Below are 15,552 nucleotides of genomic sequence, written 5' to 3'. Positions count from 1 at the left end.
TATAGACGGGATGATTTGGCAGCTTGAGGCTACAATCTGAGATTTATGTATGTCAGTTAATAGTAGCTGGTGTCAGATTTCAGCTAGGCTACACATGGCCTTTTCATGTGACTTCTTATGCTTCCTCACATCATGGTTTCATTGTTGCAAATATGAACAGTCTTGAGAAAAAAGGCAGAAACTTACTATGGCTTATGACCAAGCATCAGTAGCCACATTGCATCCATCTTTCCAATTTCAAGGGAAGTGGACACATAGATCCCATTCCTAATGAAAAGAGGTCAATGATACATTTGTAAGAAGAGCTTGTGGGATGGGAAATTGTGGTTATTTCCTTTAAGCTAGGAAGACTGTTTTTTAGTCTACTTTTTAGGTATTCAACCAAATCTGAATTTGTTTAAACCCCAGAAGCCAGGAACATTTATTTATAATAAAAATATAAATTTTCTATAATATATGTACCTTTAAAGCTGTTGAGAATTGTTCTTAAATAATGTATCTATATTACACATGCCTACCAGCAATTCTTACTTTTTGTTGTTGTTGTAAATTTTGTGAGTAGCCTTGATTAAGGTTCTTTTGATGCTAAGCAGCTTTTATGCTACTAAGAATATTTCCTATTCCCTTACCTTTGTGCCTAACAGGTCCGTGCAGTTGGCAGGCTAAAAAGAGAGCGCTCTATGAGTGAAAATGCTGTTCGCCAAAATGGACAGCTGGTCAGAACTGATTCCATGTGAGTACAACCACTAAGTACTGTGTCTCTCCTTTAAGTTTTCTCCATAGATATTGTCCGTCTCATCTTTTTCTGAATAATATACAGTTTTTAATTCTCAAGTTAAAAAAAAAAGCATGTGTTTTATGCCTAAGAAATTTACTTCTAATAGCATTTAAAATCTGTTTTGCATTTGCATTACTTTTACATAATTGCAATACTTGTAATAATCTTAAAAACCTGACCATTTGTTAGTTGTAAACATTTTTCAACAGCATTATCTCTTATGTATATAGTAGTCTTAGCAAAGAATGAATTGCCTATTTGGGGAATCTTCTATAAAGCATACTTAAGAAAAACTGATAAATGTTAAGTGCTCAGTTCTGTGCATCCTTTAAAATTATTTTATCTAGCATGTTGGTTAAAAAATAAAGAAAAGGTAAACACTTTATATAAAGAAAATCTTTATTTCCAAGTTACTTAATTTGTCATAAGATTGTGAATTAACCCTTTCTAGCTCTGCTTCTAATGAGCTTTGTTAAATAATGTACCATAGGCGAGTATTTTTTTTTTCTTTTCTAGGATTATTTTTTTATCTTCCTGCCTACCAAGTTATTGAATTATTAGGTTCCTTTTGTTTTCCAAAAATGCAAGTATATTGCTTAAAGGACTATTTGTTTAAAACTCTTTCTCATTTGGCTAAATTATCACACCCTGATCTTAAAGCTCTCTCACTATAAGATGCTTTAAATCAGGCAAGTGCTTTTATGTTTTTATCAAAACTAATGGGTTTTTAATAAATTAAACATCCCTTTATTTGCTAGTCAGTATTTTAAATCTAAAAGCCTTTGGTAATTTTGGCTTTTTAAAATAGATGATTTAGATATTTAATGTAAATTAATATGTCTTCCTCAGTAACAGTTACTAAGAACTCATTCATTGTGAACCAAATTTGATGCCAAGCATTATAATGTTAGCTTCTTTGGGAACTGCAAAAGAATTAGGAAATGAAACATTTCTCTCTTGCAAACCTAGGTAAAAGCAAAACATTTAAATTTCTATGCAAAATAACTAGAGTACAATACAAGTATACCATTATATTAAACATTACCAAGTTCTAGCTTGAACTTGATCAAAGAGTGATGGTCTTTGATGGGCATAAGGCAGTGGTCGGCAAGCTCATTAGTCAACAGAGCCACATATCAACAGTATAACGACTGAAATTTCTTTTGAGAGCCAAATTTTTAAACTTAAACTATATAGGTAGGTACATTATTATTAACTTAATTAGGGTACTCCTAAGCTGGCCTTTGCTAAAAACTCAAGGGGCCAAAGAGCCACATGTGGCTCCCAAGCCACAGTTTGCCGGCCACTGGTATAGGATCTCTCTTATATTAGGTGCCAGAATGGTAACTTCTCTGATATCTTAGGGAATCTTTAAATTCTCCCTGGAATAGTTAGAGTTATTCTGAATTAAGTTACATAGGAGAAAAGTAAGTTCAAATTAATATATATTTCCTTTAGGGAATATTGATCTGAAATGTTCAACCACTATTAATGCGAAATTTTTTATAACTGTATGTTTTCTTGGAGGTGACTGGTTGGCAGTGATATCAACCAGCCTATGGAATCATTTTTCTAGAATACTTAAAAGAATATTATACAAATGGTGAAAAAGCTACATAGTTTATGGCTAAGGTAGCTTCTTGATATTTAGAGCCCTCAGAATGATTCCACATAACCTCAGAGCTTTTATTATTTTCTATATGTAATATTTTTTAAGCCATCAAAGGTTTTAATAAACTTTTCTGCTATATAAAGATAGGGCTTATTTAGGTGTTTAATATTTTGAAATTTCACACTAATGAAATAAAAGCATCATGCTTACATCATGCTTACATCACTTTTGTTTTTATCCTCACAACATATATATTATTGGTATCTGAGTTCAGTAAAAAAGAAAGGAAACAGCTGTATTATGTATAAAAACCATTCTACTCTGTGATTTAGAGTAGATGATTAAATCATAAGATATTTTTGCAGTTGCCAATAACATAAGTTCCTCATAAAAGAAAAGATTAACAGACTTAACTAACATTTGATTTCTTTTTTTTAACTGCCTTAATGGCATTTTCAATTTTATAAAACTGAAAACTTCATGTGTTAATTTTTGGTAGTAAAAACAACATGAATATTTAATTATAAATTTAATATTGAAATGCTTACTTTACTTACCCATACTTTTTATTATGGTGGTTATATATATGTTACCATGTCATTTTAAGTAAGTTACTTAACTGTCGTCTTATTAATAATGTGACCTTGCCTTTTCTTCTACCATTATTAATTTTTACAACTTAAAATTGAATTCATCTGTAAGAATCTACATTTAATTAACCTTAGGAACTTTATTTAACTTGGTAACATGGTCAGGAAGAAACTATTAATAAAGCTACATTTTACTTCTACTAAAGTAATTATCAAACTATTGCTGTCTTTACCTAAGTTAGTCTTTTCTTTGTAATATGAGAGTAATTATGTGTCATTGTGCATGAACCTTTGCCTACCTTTACTTTTATTCCTTGGCATGAAGATTAGAAGTACATATGGGTGTAAGAACAAGAGCACTGGCCCCTGTTCTCTTAATTACTTTCAACAGACAGTAGGTTGATTGTGGTCAGCCATAGATATAAAAATGAATTCTGACCAGTAGAATCGTATCTAGCTTTTCCTTTGTGTTATAAAAACTGAATATGTAAAAGAAGCATAATTATTATTTAAGGTGGCACAGATCAGATTCTGCCCCAAGAAATAAAATTTCAAGGTTCCAGGCACCGATTTCTGCACCGGAATACACGTAAGATTTTATCTGCTCTGCTTTTCACCAGTAGGAGTTATTTTATTTTGCAGGCTTATGTCATACTAATATTTCACCAGGTAATTGGCATATAATATGCTAATTGGCATATAATATGTTTGGCTTTTTAGTACCTCTGTTACAAGATTTCTCAAACTGTGATCATACACTTTATATAGAAAAACAAACCAACTAAAAAAGTTATGTGTGATTTGGGGCATACCGGTGAAAGTGAAATGGAAAAATTTACACATAAGCATCTGAAACCTATATAATTTTATTAACCAGTATCACCCCAATAAGTTCAATATATTTTTTAAAATTACACTTAAGGACCAAGTATCCTTTTTCACTTTATTTATTTTGCTTTGTTTGGAATAGTCTCCATTGATTCAATTTTAACCAAGTTTAGTGATCCCAATTTTTTATTTTTTTATTTTAGCATACTATCTTGTTTCATTTTGAGTCAGGAGAATGGAATGTAAGTGTGGTTTATCATTGAGGTTTTTTAAAAAATATATCATAGATTAAAATCCTGCTTGGAAAAATATTTTGCAATCATTTAGACCCATGGAGCGAATGGAAATATTGGCATTTAGTTATAAGAATTTAAAAACTAATATAGTTCTTAAGCAACAAAAGCCACTCTGGCAACCAACGATTTTTCCCTTATTCTGGTTCTCTTATTATGCTTTTAGGAACTAGTAAATTGCCTTAAACAGTGGCAACAAATTAGTGTTCTCTGTATATAAAATTTCAAGAGAAATGACACAAGATTCGTATTCTAATGAACATTTGTTTTCCCCCTTTTTCTATTGCACCTTTATTCATTTTTGGGAGAGGCTAGAGCCTCCCCAAAGCGATTATCCTCACAGTTTGAGAAACATTATTATCAATACTATGAAAACCCATCGGGAAAGAGGTACTTGACTTTGGACTTTCCTTTTAATGATGACATAGCTATGCCAAGTAAATTTTCATTTAAATTTGAGTTTTGACATTGGCTAGTGTTTATTAACACTCATGTCATACAATTTTATGTAAGCATGAGGTAGAGCTATTACTAATGAAGTAGCATGGTAAACATGGGTGCTTTCTTAAAAATTGTCTAATCTTTCATAAAAGAAAAAGATAAAGGTGAGATTTTGCTGTTTTATCACATTACTAAGATCAATTTATCATCAAAGTGCATTTTTATTAAATTACTAATATTATAACATTTGCTTAAATAATCTCAGTGCCTTTGCAATATGTTTACTTTTTTATTTTTCACGATAGTTCACTTGTCAAAAAAAAAAAAAACAACACCCAAAAACCAAAAAGTCACACTTCCTTGGTTGGGTGGATGAGTGGACTGAGATGGAACTAACTCTAAAAGCACTCACTGTTTCCCTTTCCAGTCAATGCTAGGTGGTGGGCATGCCAGCTTGAGTCAGACTGATAGTTAAAATGGGGATTAATTCTTTTTGTTCTTATATTTGCTTATTTGTAATAAGACTTGCAAGACAGCTTAAAGCTTTAAAAAGATTGCTGCAGTATTTATTGCTTCTAATCAGGCTAATTTTGTTCATCTATAGATAAAAATAAATTTTAACAATCAAGGGCATTTAATCTATACAAAATACTGTTCAATGTGATCATCAGTTTAAAAAATACTTCCTATTCTGTTTTTGCTCTTTATGAGGGATTGCAATATAAATTAATAAAAATGTATATTTCTTACTAATTTTTGAAAATATTTCTTTTGATAAACCATCATAAATCCAAATAGGTTTTTTATGGTGGTCTTTGATGAAATATCTTTACTAGTAATGATAAACTTAATTTTATATTTTATCTTTCTACATGTTTTATAAGTTACAATTGAGGATCATGTAAGGTTTTTAATTCCCATTTATTACCAGATTACAATTTCATATGATCATAGAATCGTAGAATTGGAAGAGATCCTACAGACTTTTAGAACTCTACCTTCTGTGCATTTTATCTTAAGATTTTTTGCAGTTAATTTTAAAATATTTTATGCTTGACTACTTTATGAATACATCTAATTTCCTATTGCTTTTACTGGCAAAAGTGATTTCTCTCAAAGGAAATAGTTTCTTTTTAATTTTTAATGGGCAAAAATCTATCGAACTTTTTTCACAGATTTGCATTTAGTTTATTGACATTGTCGCTGTAACATTATTCTAAATATTCATTATTATAGACTTTAATATAGTAGTATGTAACTAATTTATTTACTAATATAGAATGATATGCAGAAGTATTTAATTTCAGCACCAAAATGCAAAGACAAAAACTTTAATTATATCAATAAGTATTGTACTAATTGGCCTTTTAAAACTTGCTCAGGTAAATTTAGCCAGGTATGTTGGCAGTTCTGTCACTTTTTATTCCTGCCTCTTGTGACACTTTTCTAACATGAATTCAGTCTGGTTTCTCACAAAGAGCAGGAATTCCAGGTGTTCCCAGGCTGCCTAGAGGTTTCTGAGTGACAGACGAGTGCCTAGACGTTGAGACCAGGCAGACTGCTCTTTTCACTCTTGTGGGATGTCGAATATGGGTTTTGCCAAGTACAATGGGGCAGTTGCTAAATTGGCTTATGTATATCCCAGAATATTTGTGGTCTCTGGACAGGCTTTTAGGGTGACTGTTCATGAGTTTACATCGGAAAACTTGCATTTCTTTTGATATCATTAGGCCTACTTCCTATGGTGAATCAGCCCTGACATTAGTTTCTCAATATGTCAAGTTTTGGCTTAGATCTTTCTCTTCAAAGTAGTCTTTTACTGTACTTCTCATTTTGGATTATTAAGACTTTCAAAGTTATTCACAAAATTGTGGATATTTTGTTTTTAATTTCCTGGGACTGTGTGAATAATATTAGATAACAGCTATCTTTTCAAAAATTATCCCACACTTATTTTGTGGTTTCCAAATAAATACATGTTAATTTAGAAAAGATTACACAAGTCAAAATACAAGATTTTCTCTTTTCACTTGTTCACTGTGTGCTCCATTTTATTTTGTTTTATTTTGGACATAATCACAGGATGAGGTTTAAACAAGTCTCTGAAAATACACCAATCTTAAGAATTTGGGTTACAGCTGTAAAAACTGCTTCATTCATATGTGTTCAGCTTGTGGGACACACTGGCAGTGGAGCCAAAGAAACTGAATCGTAGCTCATGTCGAAAAGACTGTAAGATTACTGGCAAAGAGAAGCCCCAAAATTAAAATACTTGTATTATAACTTTAAAAACTTGAACTCATCTTTAAATTTACTCATAAACTCAGTTTGCTTCATTGTCTTTGAAATAATTGAAATAGCATTTTCATGGAATCACTTTCAATTCATGTGTTTAAACTCGTCTGACATGGGTATACTAGAATTTTCTATCTATTGTCCGATCACCCAGTCTCCTGCAGGTTGCTTGTTAGCGGTTTGGTTTACTGAAATGGAATATGCATCCATAAAGAACGCTCTCTCTCCAAAGCTAGCAGATGAACACACTCATTGATGTAGTGCTCTTCCCACTCCAAAGTTTTTCTTTGATAATTTGTGTGTTTTTTAACTTGATGTTTAAGGCTGCCCACTTACAGATGCTGCATTGTAGCTGGTCTTTTAAGACACTTTGAAATATTAACTTATTTGATTGTGTTTTCTTAGGGGGAAATGATGGGTGGGAGAAAAGGGCAAGAAAATTAAAATGATTTTTAAAATTTAAGTGTTTGGGGAAACTACTCAGCTAAAGTTTTATAAAAATCTGACTTGAGTGTTTTATGTTTTTTTTCTTCATTTGCTGTGCTTATATAAACAGTGTGACACCATCGCCACAACAGGTTCGGGTCTGTCCTCCCCGTATGTTACCTGAAGATGGACCTAATCTTTCCTCTGCTCGTGGCATTTTGTCGCTTATCCAGTCTTCTACTCGTAGGGCTTACCAGCAGATCTTGGATGTGCTGGATGAAAACCGCAGGTGACTGGCCATCAGAGACTCTCGCCAGCTTCATTGCATACTTTTGGCTCCTTCTAGTGGATTGTGGTGTCTTTCTTTTTTGTTTGCACCTTTGTCTCTTTCTAAGATGCAGTGGTTTAAACAGTTTGCTTTGCTTTCTTTTAATTTGAAATTATTGTCCAAAATTCACATTTCATAAGATTCTGTTAGCTTTTCTTCAGTCAGGGAAAGTATTTACTTAATAATTACACACAGGAAGAATAACGATTTTTCCAAAGGTTTTGTTGACTTGTTCTAAGTACTCGAGTCCATTTTGGCTATGCTAGGAGTACTATTGGATTGAGTATAGGATGTTGAACTAGAATGTATTAATTTTCTTTAGTAAGTCTTTTTATTTCATCATTTATGGTACTAATGTGGTTGATTAATTAAACAGATTTGAAACATTGATGTCAGTGTAGCTGCCAGGACTTTTTTTTTTTTCTTCTCCAATTCCTCTAAATAGGAATTTCTAGGCCTGTGTTGAAAATCCCAGGTACTGTTTGTCTTTTTGAAAATTCAATCTTTTTCCGTATTAATAATTTTTGAACATCAAGTAAAATCATTAATAGCATACTTAGACTTGTTCATACAAATAAAGTTTTTGCCACTTTTTTTGTCCTTACTTCATTACTATGTAGTATTTTTTTTAAGTTGAAACTTAGGAAGCTTTCTGGAAAAGTATGGGATAGGTATAGTCTGTTTTGTTTTCACTCCTAACATTTTATCTAGTAACTCTGAGAGTTAGTGTTGACTTTTGCAATTTGAAGAATCCTCTGGCTCTTTCATAAACCTGACTTCTTACCTGAGGAACTGATATGTGTATGGCTGTTCTGGACAAACTTTCTTATTGAGTACTTTGATCCTCACACAAGCCTCTGGGGTTTTTCCCATATTTCATAGGCAAGTTGTCCATATTGCTCAATAGGAGTTTCTGAGCCTTTCCAGGCTAATCTAGTAGTATACATTTGGGCCCAGTGACTTAAAGAGCTTAAAGAGAAAGCCCATGGCAGAGGGGAAATTTTATATATATATATATATATCCCCAAGGGTTTCAAGACCTTTTTATGCTCTTTGAAGCTTCAAGGTTATACTTCTAACTGGTTCTTGTACTTCTAAACTTGATGTGACTTAGAATATTTGAGGCCTGGAAGAAGAAGCAAGGTTTAGGAAAAAAACAAAAAAACATATATATATGGAGTCACTCAGATCCTGTCTTGATCCACCCCACTGAGTAGCTAGCTTCATGATGAACTTTAATAAATTGTTTATCTTCTCTAGTCCTTATTTTTCTCATCTATTACATTAAGAAAATATGGAGGGTAATAATATTAACTTAGTTTTCTGGATTCTTGTGAGGAATCTCTCCCCTATCGCCTACCACCACCACTTTTATTTCACAGTAGGGATAATGGCCTTCAATTTTATTCAGTGTGTTGGGAGATCCTTCAAAAGAGACTGAATATAAGGTACCTGGAGCTTAAGAACTACCGTAGTATTTCCGAAGGCCTGTTTTCTCTACCCTCCTTAAAATAAATTCATTCTTTACCTGGTATCCTCTTTAACTTTTTAATTACAGTCGGTCCTTAGAAGAGACCAGATTATTAGGTCAAATTATAACATATCAAATGCTATTACAGTGAAAATATATGAATGAGAAAGATACTTATAAATCCTATGTATAATAGGATGTATGTGAAGATAATTCTATGTATTTTCACAGAAAGATACTTATAAATTAAAAAATAGCTAGATGACAAAGCGCCAGTGCTTACACACAGTTCAATGCAGTTATATGGAACTTGTAAAAAAGTTGGATTTTTTTTTTTCTTAATAATGGAAAAACATTTTGATTCCAGCTCACAAGTACAAAATCAGAAATCTTAATGTAAAATTTATTTATTATTTTTATATTATGAAAAACTATTTTGAGCCCTAAGTTTTATCTATTTTTTTATTGTAATGAAATGATAACTTTAAAATCTCTTTTCTGGAAAGGAATTATGTTTTTTTATTCAGTTAAATGAGATTTTTTTTTTAAATACATAAAGTAGTTGTATTAATTTTTTGCTCCTGGGCACACATAGTTGTTGTTATTTTGGAGCCTAGCAGATTAGATTCTTACTAGTCTATTGAATACTTTCATTATTGAAAGGGTTTTGTTTTTGTGTGTGTGTTTTTTATCGTTGTATTTCAATCTCTTGTGATCTAAATGCTGAACAAGATTTAATCAGAATTGTTAACTGCCATATCAGTATTTATCTCTACTATAAGAACTGTCTCATATGACTTTTCAGATACAAACACTAGGAATGTGAAATTTGGATAATGGTCTACTTGCATGGTTTTAAAATGATACTGCTTATAAAGTTTCAAGTGCTTTTATGTTCTTTGCTTTGTGCATCATTTTTTCCTTTCTATTTTACTACTCTTGGCTGTTACGCTAATGTAATATCTTATCTTTGGTCTTATGCTTTCACATTAGGTAGAGTTAAATTAAGCTAGAATTATTTGACAGGAAGGGAGGGAGGAGAAAGGGAGGAAAGGAAGAAGATAGTCTGTCATAAAATAATGCAGATTCACAGTTGCTTAACATAAAAAGGGACACTGTTGAAAGGTTTATTTATGCATTGTATTACATATTCATTTTCTCATCTTATGAGAACTTACATGATCTAAAACCAAGCTCAACATGAAGACAAAAGTAAAATGAATGTTCACATTAGCAAAGTTAATTTATCAAAGCACCTCAGACAAGCACAAGGTATGTTCTTTGGATTTTAGATGCTATTATGACTTAGCCCTTGGCGGGTTAGGAAATGTTCAACTCTGCTGATATCTGCTAGAGCGCCATATCTCATTCTCCAATGCAAAATATTAACATCTTTAAGAAGAGACTTTCTATGTAAGAACGTTATTTAAACACTGGCATATTAGTTAGCCATGCTTAGCATGTTTAAGTTTTATTTTTAGAAGGGGCTTGATTATTTTTATACAGTTTTTCTTTTGCATATTCTATAAGCTTTGAGTATGTAAGAAGCCACCATGTACATAATTTTATATTTTTTGCAAGTGTCCGTAAAAATATATTAGTTGGAAAACCTAGAATGCAAAGATGTAGTTGAAATGGTGTTCGTTATTTATCATTTATCTTTTTAAAATATGTGTATAATTCCTGGTCTCCCAACTAAATTATTTATTTACTGTAGCAGTTTTCATTTTTAAAACAAGAAACACATATTCTGTTAAGATTATTTTTTACTCAAGATGGTCAATATCCACTTTAATGCTGGAACTTGGAGAGCCTTGAGTCTCACTCCCTTTTGTCACATTAATCACAAAACATACTGTTGAACACATTATCAAACTTAAAAAAGATTTGTAATGTAATTATACTTATGAAAGAAAGTGATAATATGCCAAATGCCTGTCTAATTTACTCTTATATGTGTCAATTGCCAGTGTAAGAAGACAAAATGAAATACGTTGTGAAAGGTAACTGTAGCTATCTTCTGGCTCTGCATTATAAAAGGGAAATCTCTGTGGTGGAACATACTGAATATGACAGATCCATTTGAATATGTTAGCGTGAATTTCTTTCAAAACTTTAGGTAGCACATAGCATTGGCTTTATTTAAACATTCTCATGTTAGCATAATGTAAGATTGTAGTTAACTAGTAACAGTTTTCCTAATGCCACAGAGTAAATATATTAGTAGGATTCGATGGGTTTAAAACCTGTCTCAAGCCATATGTGATTTCTCACTGTTCTTTAGTGAACAAATTAGAATTCTAGCAGGTCTTCTCCAGAAGACCTTCTCTGACTCCCTTATCCTCTAGGCTCCAGAAATTTATTAAAGCAACAGTAGTGCCTTTAGGAAGCATATAAGCTAACCATTAAAACTTTCTTTAATATATTGAATTGACAAAATAATAATTGTATTGTAGCCAAAATTCTACAAATATGTCAACTTACCAAAACAAACAAAACTAGTGCATTTTCTATTAAGTGTTTACTATAATTAAGAATTTCCTTGGTATTTAAATTCAGGCTAAACCTGATCAGTACTTAGAGAATGAGACATTCAAAACAGAATGTAAGGATTCCTAAAATTCTTATATGGATCCTATCCCCAACCTTCTCTCTGTATTTAGTAAATATTGCTGATTACTTTTTGGGAAATTGACCAGTGATCTTGTGGAACTTTTGTTTTCTGATTTTAAAAATTAAGATTTCTTGGAAAGGTTTCTGCTTACCTAGGTAAGGAACTAATTGTCCTCTGGAAACCAAGTATGTACTGAGCTAAGTGACAGTCCCCACAAAGTTTTCCAATGCACCTTAGTCTTCATTTCCAACAGCCCTGTATGTCGCTCTTGGTTGTCTCGGGATCGGACTCAGTATTGTGGCTTCTAGAATATGCTGTAGTATGTCCCTCACAGCACGGCTATGGTCTCAGCTTCAGAACTGAGGCTTGCAGCTTTGCTCTGGAGAGCTCAGGGTTTGAATGAGACACAGCTACGATCAAAATTAAAGAGGCGGGAAGGAAGCAGTTGTGGGATTTGTGAGTAATGTGAAATTTTTAGTTTTTGAGATGGGCTGTTGCTATCGATGAGCAACCATGATCATGCAGGTGCTTCTAACCGGTTCTTGACATGCTTCTAAAATTGATGTGACTTTTTTCCAACTTCAAGAGAGCAATTATACTTTTTAAACAGAGTTGTCCTCTGTCTTGAATTTCATAATTAAAATACAAGCACCCAAAATTATTTTATATGTTGGTGCTATTTTGTTAACTATAGATTTCCTTAATTTTTAACCCATTGAAAATACTAAATTTATGAAAATCTTAAAATGGAGGACTTGGGAGACAAAGATGTTTAAAGTATTTGAAATATATTATATTGTATTGAAACATACAATATAATCCTATTTGACATTTATTTGTCTTGTTTTTGCTTTTATTTTATTACTTCTCTGTTTCCTGATTCTATCTTGTGCCTTCTCCAAAACTGCCTTAGACCCGTGTTGCGTGGTGGGTCTGCTGCCGCCACTTCTAATCCTCATCATGACAACGTCAGGTAAATTTTGAGACTTTGTAACTACCAGGGTGAATAGCTGGCTGAATTTGTATTTTGCAGGCAATAATGCATGTTGTAGCCATGCCTTTATATTGTAGCTTGAGCCTCTACAGTTTTCTGAATGAGTACATCCTGCTTTTCTCTGAGAACAGTGAGTAGTCACTCGTGACATTTGGCCACCAGAGTGAGGAAAACACTTAATTGTACTACAGTATTGTGTATCCCCATGTTTTTATTTAAATCCAGTTTCATTAATTTACAGGAGATCATGCTAAAATGGAAAATGTCACCTTGAATCTTGTCTTATATGCATCCTTTTCATTGTTAGCCCGAGCTTCTGTCCAGCATTTTCTTTTTATTTAATTGTCTATAATATCATCTTCCATGTATAGAGAAAGCTGTCGATAAGGCATCATCTTAAATTGGGAAAAGTCAGCATTGACAGTTTGGGTAAATTAAACATAAAGGGAATTTAAGAATTTTTGTCATCTGTTGATTTCAGCTTTTCTCTTATTTTTGCCCCTTTCACACATGCTTAATATGAGTAACAATTTCTTCTGTTAAGCACAAGACAGATAGAATAGCACATATAAATACTTAAGGTTCTTACGTGCCAGAATCCCCAATTCCCACCTTCTAGGTGGGGGAGGAATTTGGGTTAGTGTTCACAGATACCATTACTGTAATTATTTTCAGAGTTTATTTTGTTTATTTAAGCACAAATACATTATCTGTAGCATTAGACTTAAAACTGGCAGCATTATTTCTGTGATGAAAGGAAGCTGGCACATTCATTTTTAGGCGAGAGAAGAGGGAACCGGCAGTTTCTCACTGTAGGTAGCTCAGATTAGAAGAATTGGAAGTGCCTTAGGGATCTTCCCGCTCTGCCGACCTGTTTCTTCTGACAGCACTGACCACATCCGTTGTAAGTTTTCCAATTCACTCCTAAGTTTGTCTCTCTATTTTCAACCAGTGATCTGACTTATACTTCTTTTGGTTTTAAGTTAAATTATATAATTTTTTTTCCCCTATCCTTAAATTTTTTTGCAAATGAAGGTGTGTTTTTTACAGATATTGAAACCCTTAGTTAATTCAGAATTTTAATTGTAAGTAATCCTTTTCAGTTGTACTTCGTTCTGTGTTCAGTTCAGATCCCCTGACCTTTGAAGTAATTGCTTCTATTGTTTGAATTTTTCCCCAATTATTCATCTCATGCATGACCTCACAGAAATAGAACAGTTGTGGTATTTGGGGTTTTTTTGTTGTTGTTTGTTTGTTTTGTTTTTTAGATAAAGGATAGAGGAGAGGTGTCTCCAGCCCTTATTTTTTCTACTAATCATTTAATTCTGTCATAATGTTCAAAGGAATAATTAATGCAGATGTTTGTAGCATCTACTAGCTTTACAGCTTACTTCTCTAACTGCTGCAGTTACTCTCAGTATTCCAGAACATTCATTCTGTCCCCATGAGAAAAGGGGCAATTAATGAGAAAGCAAGTTAGTTTAGCCATCAAAGGCACATTTAGAGATTGTTCTATATTATTTAGAGTTAGTACTACCATAGTATTGAAAGTGCATCCTATCTGGTGTTTTTGAGTGGTTTTAAATTGTATTTGAAACAAAAGAACTTTCTAAATAGACTTGTTTTTAACATGTCTGCATAAGAACTGTATTTCTCTTTATACCCCTTTGTGTGGTAAGGTGCTTTTTATAATGGAGACCTACTTAGTATATTAGAAAATATCTATGTGCCAATTTTGTAGATTGCATAGGAGTAACTTTTAAATTCAGTTTATTTATATTCTCATTCAGAACAATTAATATGCCATTTTACTGAAATAGCCATACAGGATTAAAATAGGATATAAACATGTGAGGTGTGTAAATTATATCTCAATAAAACTGTTCATTAAAAACATATTTAAAAAGTGGAAATCCAGGCAAAGAGGAAGAGTATTTGTGTATTGGTTTCTCAGAAGTTTATTGTCATTCATTTAAAAATCAGTGTCCTTTCAGAAGTAACTGCATTTGAACAAGAAGTACTTTTTGTGTGCTTTTTCTGGAGTTTGTCTAATTGGCTTTCCAGTATTATTGTTTTCTACACAGCCTCTTAATTATTGATTATTCAGCTAGTTCTGGATCTCAATGTAGTGACAAGATGTATTCAGGCGATTTTACAGTAGAGAGTAATTGGAAAATAAGAAGAGTAGAAATGACAAGAAAAGAGGAAATGAGAGGAGGAAGAGAAATAAAATGATCAGTCTTATTTTGCTAGCTAGAGTTAGTGTCCCTGCCAGTGAGTCTCAGCAGGAGCTCTTTGCAGCCACACATGGACATAAGTTTGTCTAAGTATTGTATATTGTTATATTCTAGAGTGGCAGCCCTCAAGTCTTTTCACCCACGGGTCCTATTTTAACAATGCCCATCCCTCTGAGTTGAAAAGTGTCTCCTTTTTTGTATCTTTAGTCAGGATTCTTCTTATTCTCAAAGTTTTAAGACATTTGCCAATATTTAAGGTAATTGTTATCTTAAGTTGTTTTCTTTCCTTTATTAGTAACAACTCAGATTGTAAAATACTTTAGGAATTTATATTGTAATTCCAAACTTTTGAACAATTCTTTGAACACTATACATTACGTTACATGACTTGTCAGGTACTCTTAATTCTATTCTAATATTTAATTGTATTTTTATTTCTTATCTGCTAGGTATGGCATTGCAAATATAGATCCAACAGTTGAAGGAACTGCAGATGACATGAATGTTGTAGATGCAGTTTCATTAAGACGACAGGTATTTAATATATCAAATAAGATATAATCCTAAGTTTTATTCGTATAATGTTTAAAGTAACAGTTCCAAACATTTCATCACTTTCTCTCCTGTGGAAGTAATGAATATAAA

General features: G+C 32.4%; 1 protein-coding gene across 32 annotated transcripts in view; it reads left to right on the top strand.

Annotated features, from left to right (window-relative positions):
• The window catches only part of MFF (mitochondrial fission factor), a 29,317-nt gene that overhangs the window by 10,006 nt on the left and 3,759 nt on the right, over positions 1-15,552 (top strand). For 4 of the 32 annotated variants that reach the window (XM_084892875.1, XM_084892886.1, XM_084892902.1 and 1 more), the window contains 6 exons: positions 645-733; positions 3,495-3,569; positions 7,394-7,552; positions 11,033-11,065; positions 12,590-12,649; positions 15,357-15,441. In XM_084892875.1, coding sequence (XP_084749001.1) covers positions 645-733; positions 3,495-3,569; positions 7,394-7,552; positions 11,033-11,065; positions 12,590-12,649; positions 15,357-15,441 — 501 coding nt within the window. The remainder of the gene's footprint in view (positions 1-644; positions 734-3,494; positions 3,570-7,393; positions 7,553-11,032; positions 11,066-12,589; positions 12,650-15,356; positions 15,442-15,552) is intronic. The other 28 variants (XM_084892885.1, XM_084892876.1, XM_084892906.1 and 25 more) reach the window with 15 other exon arrangements.

Source organism: Pipistrellus hanaki (assembly GCF_964339955.1).
Source record: "Pipistrellus hanaki genome assembly, chromosome: 8".
In the NCBI taxonomy this organism is placed as follows: Eukaryota; Metazoa; Chordata; class Mammalia; order Chiroptera; family Vespertilionidae; genus Pipistrellus; species Pipistrellus hanaki.
The sequence above is the reverse complement of the archived record's forward strand: the minus strand, read 5'-3'. Positions and strand labels throughout refer to the sequence as shown.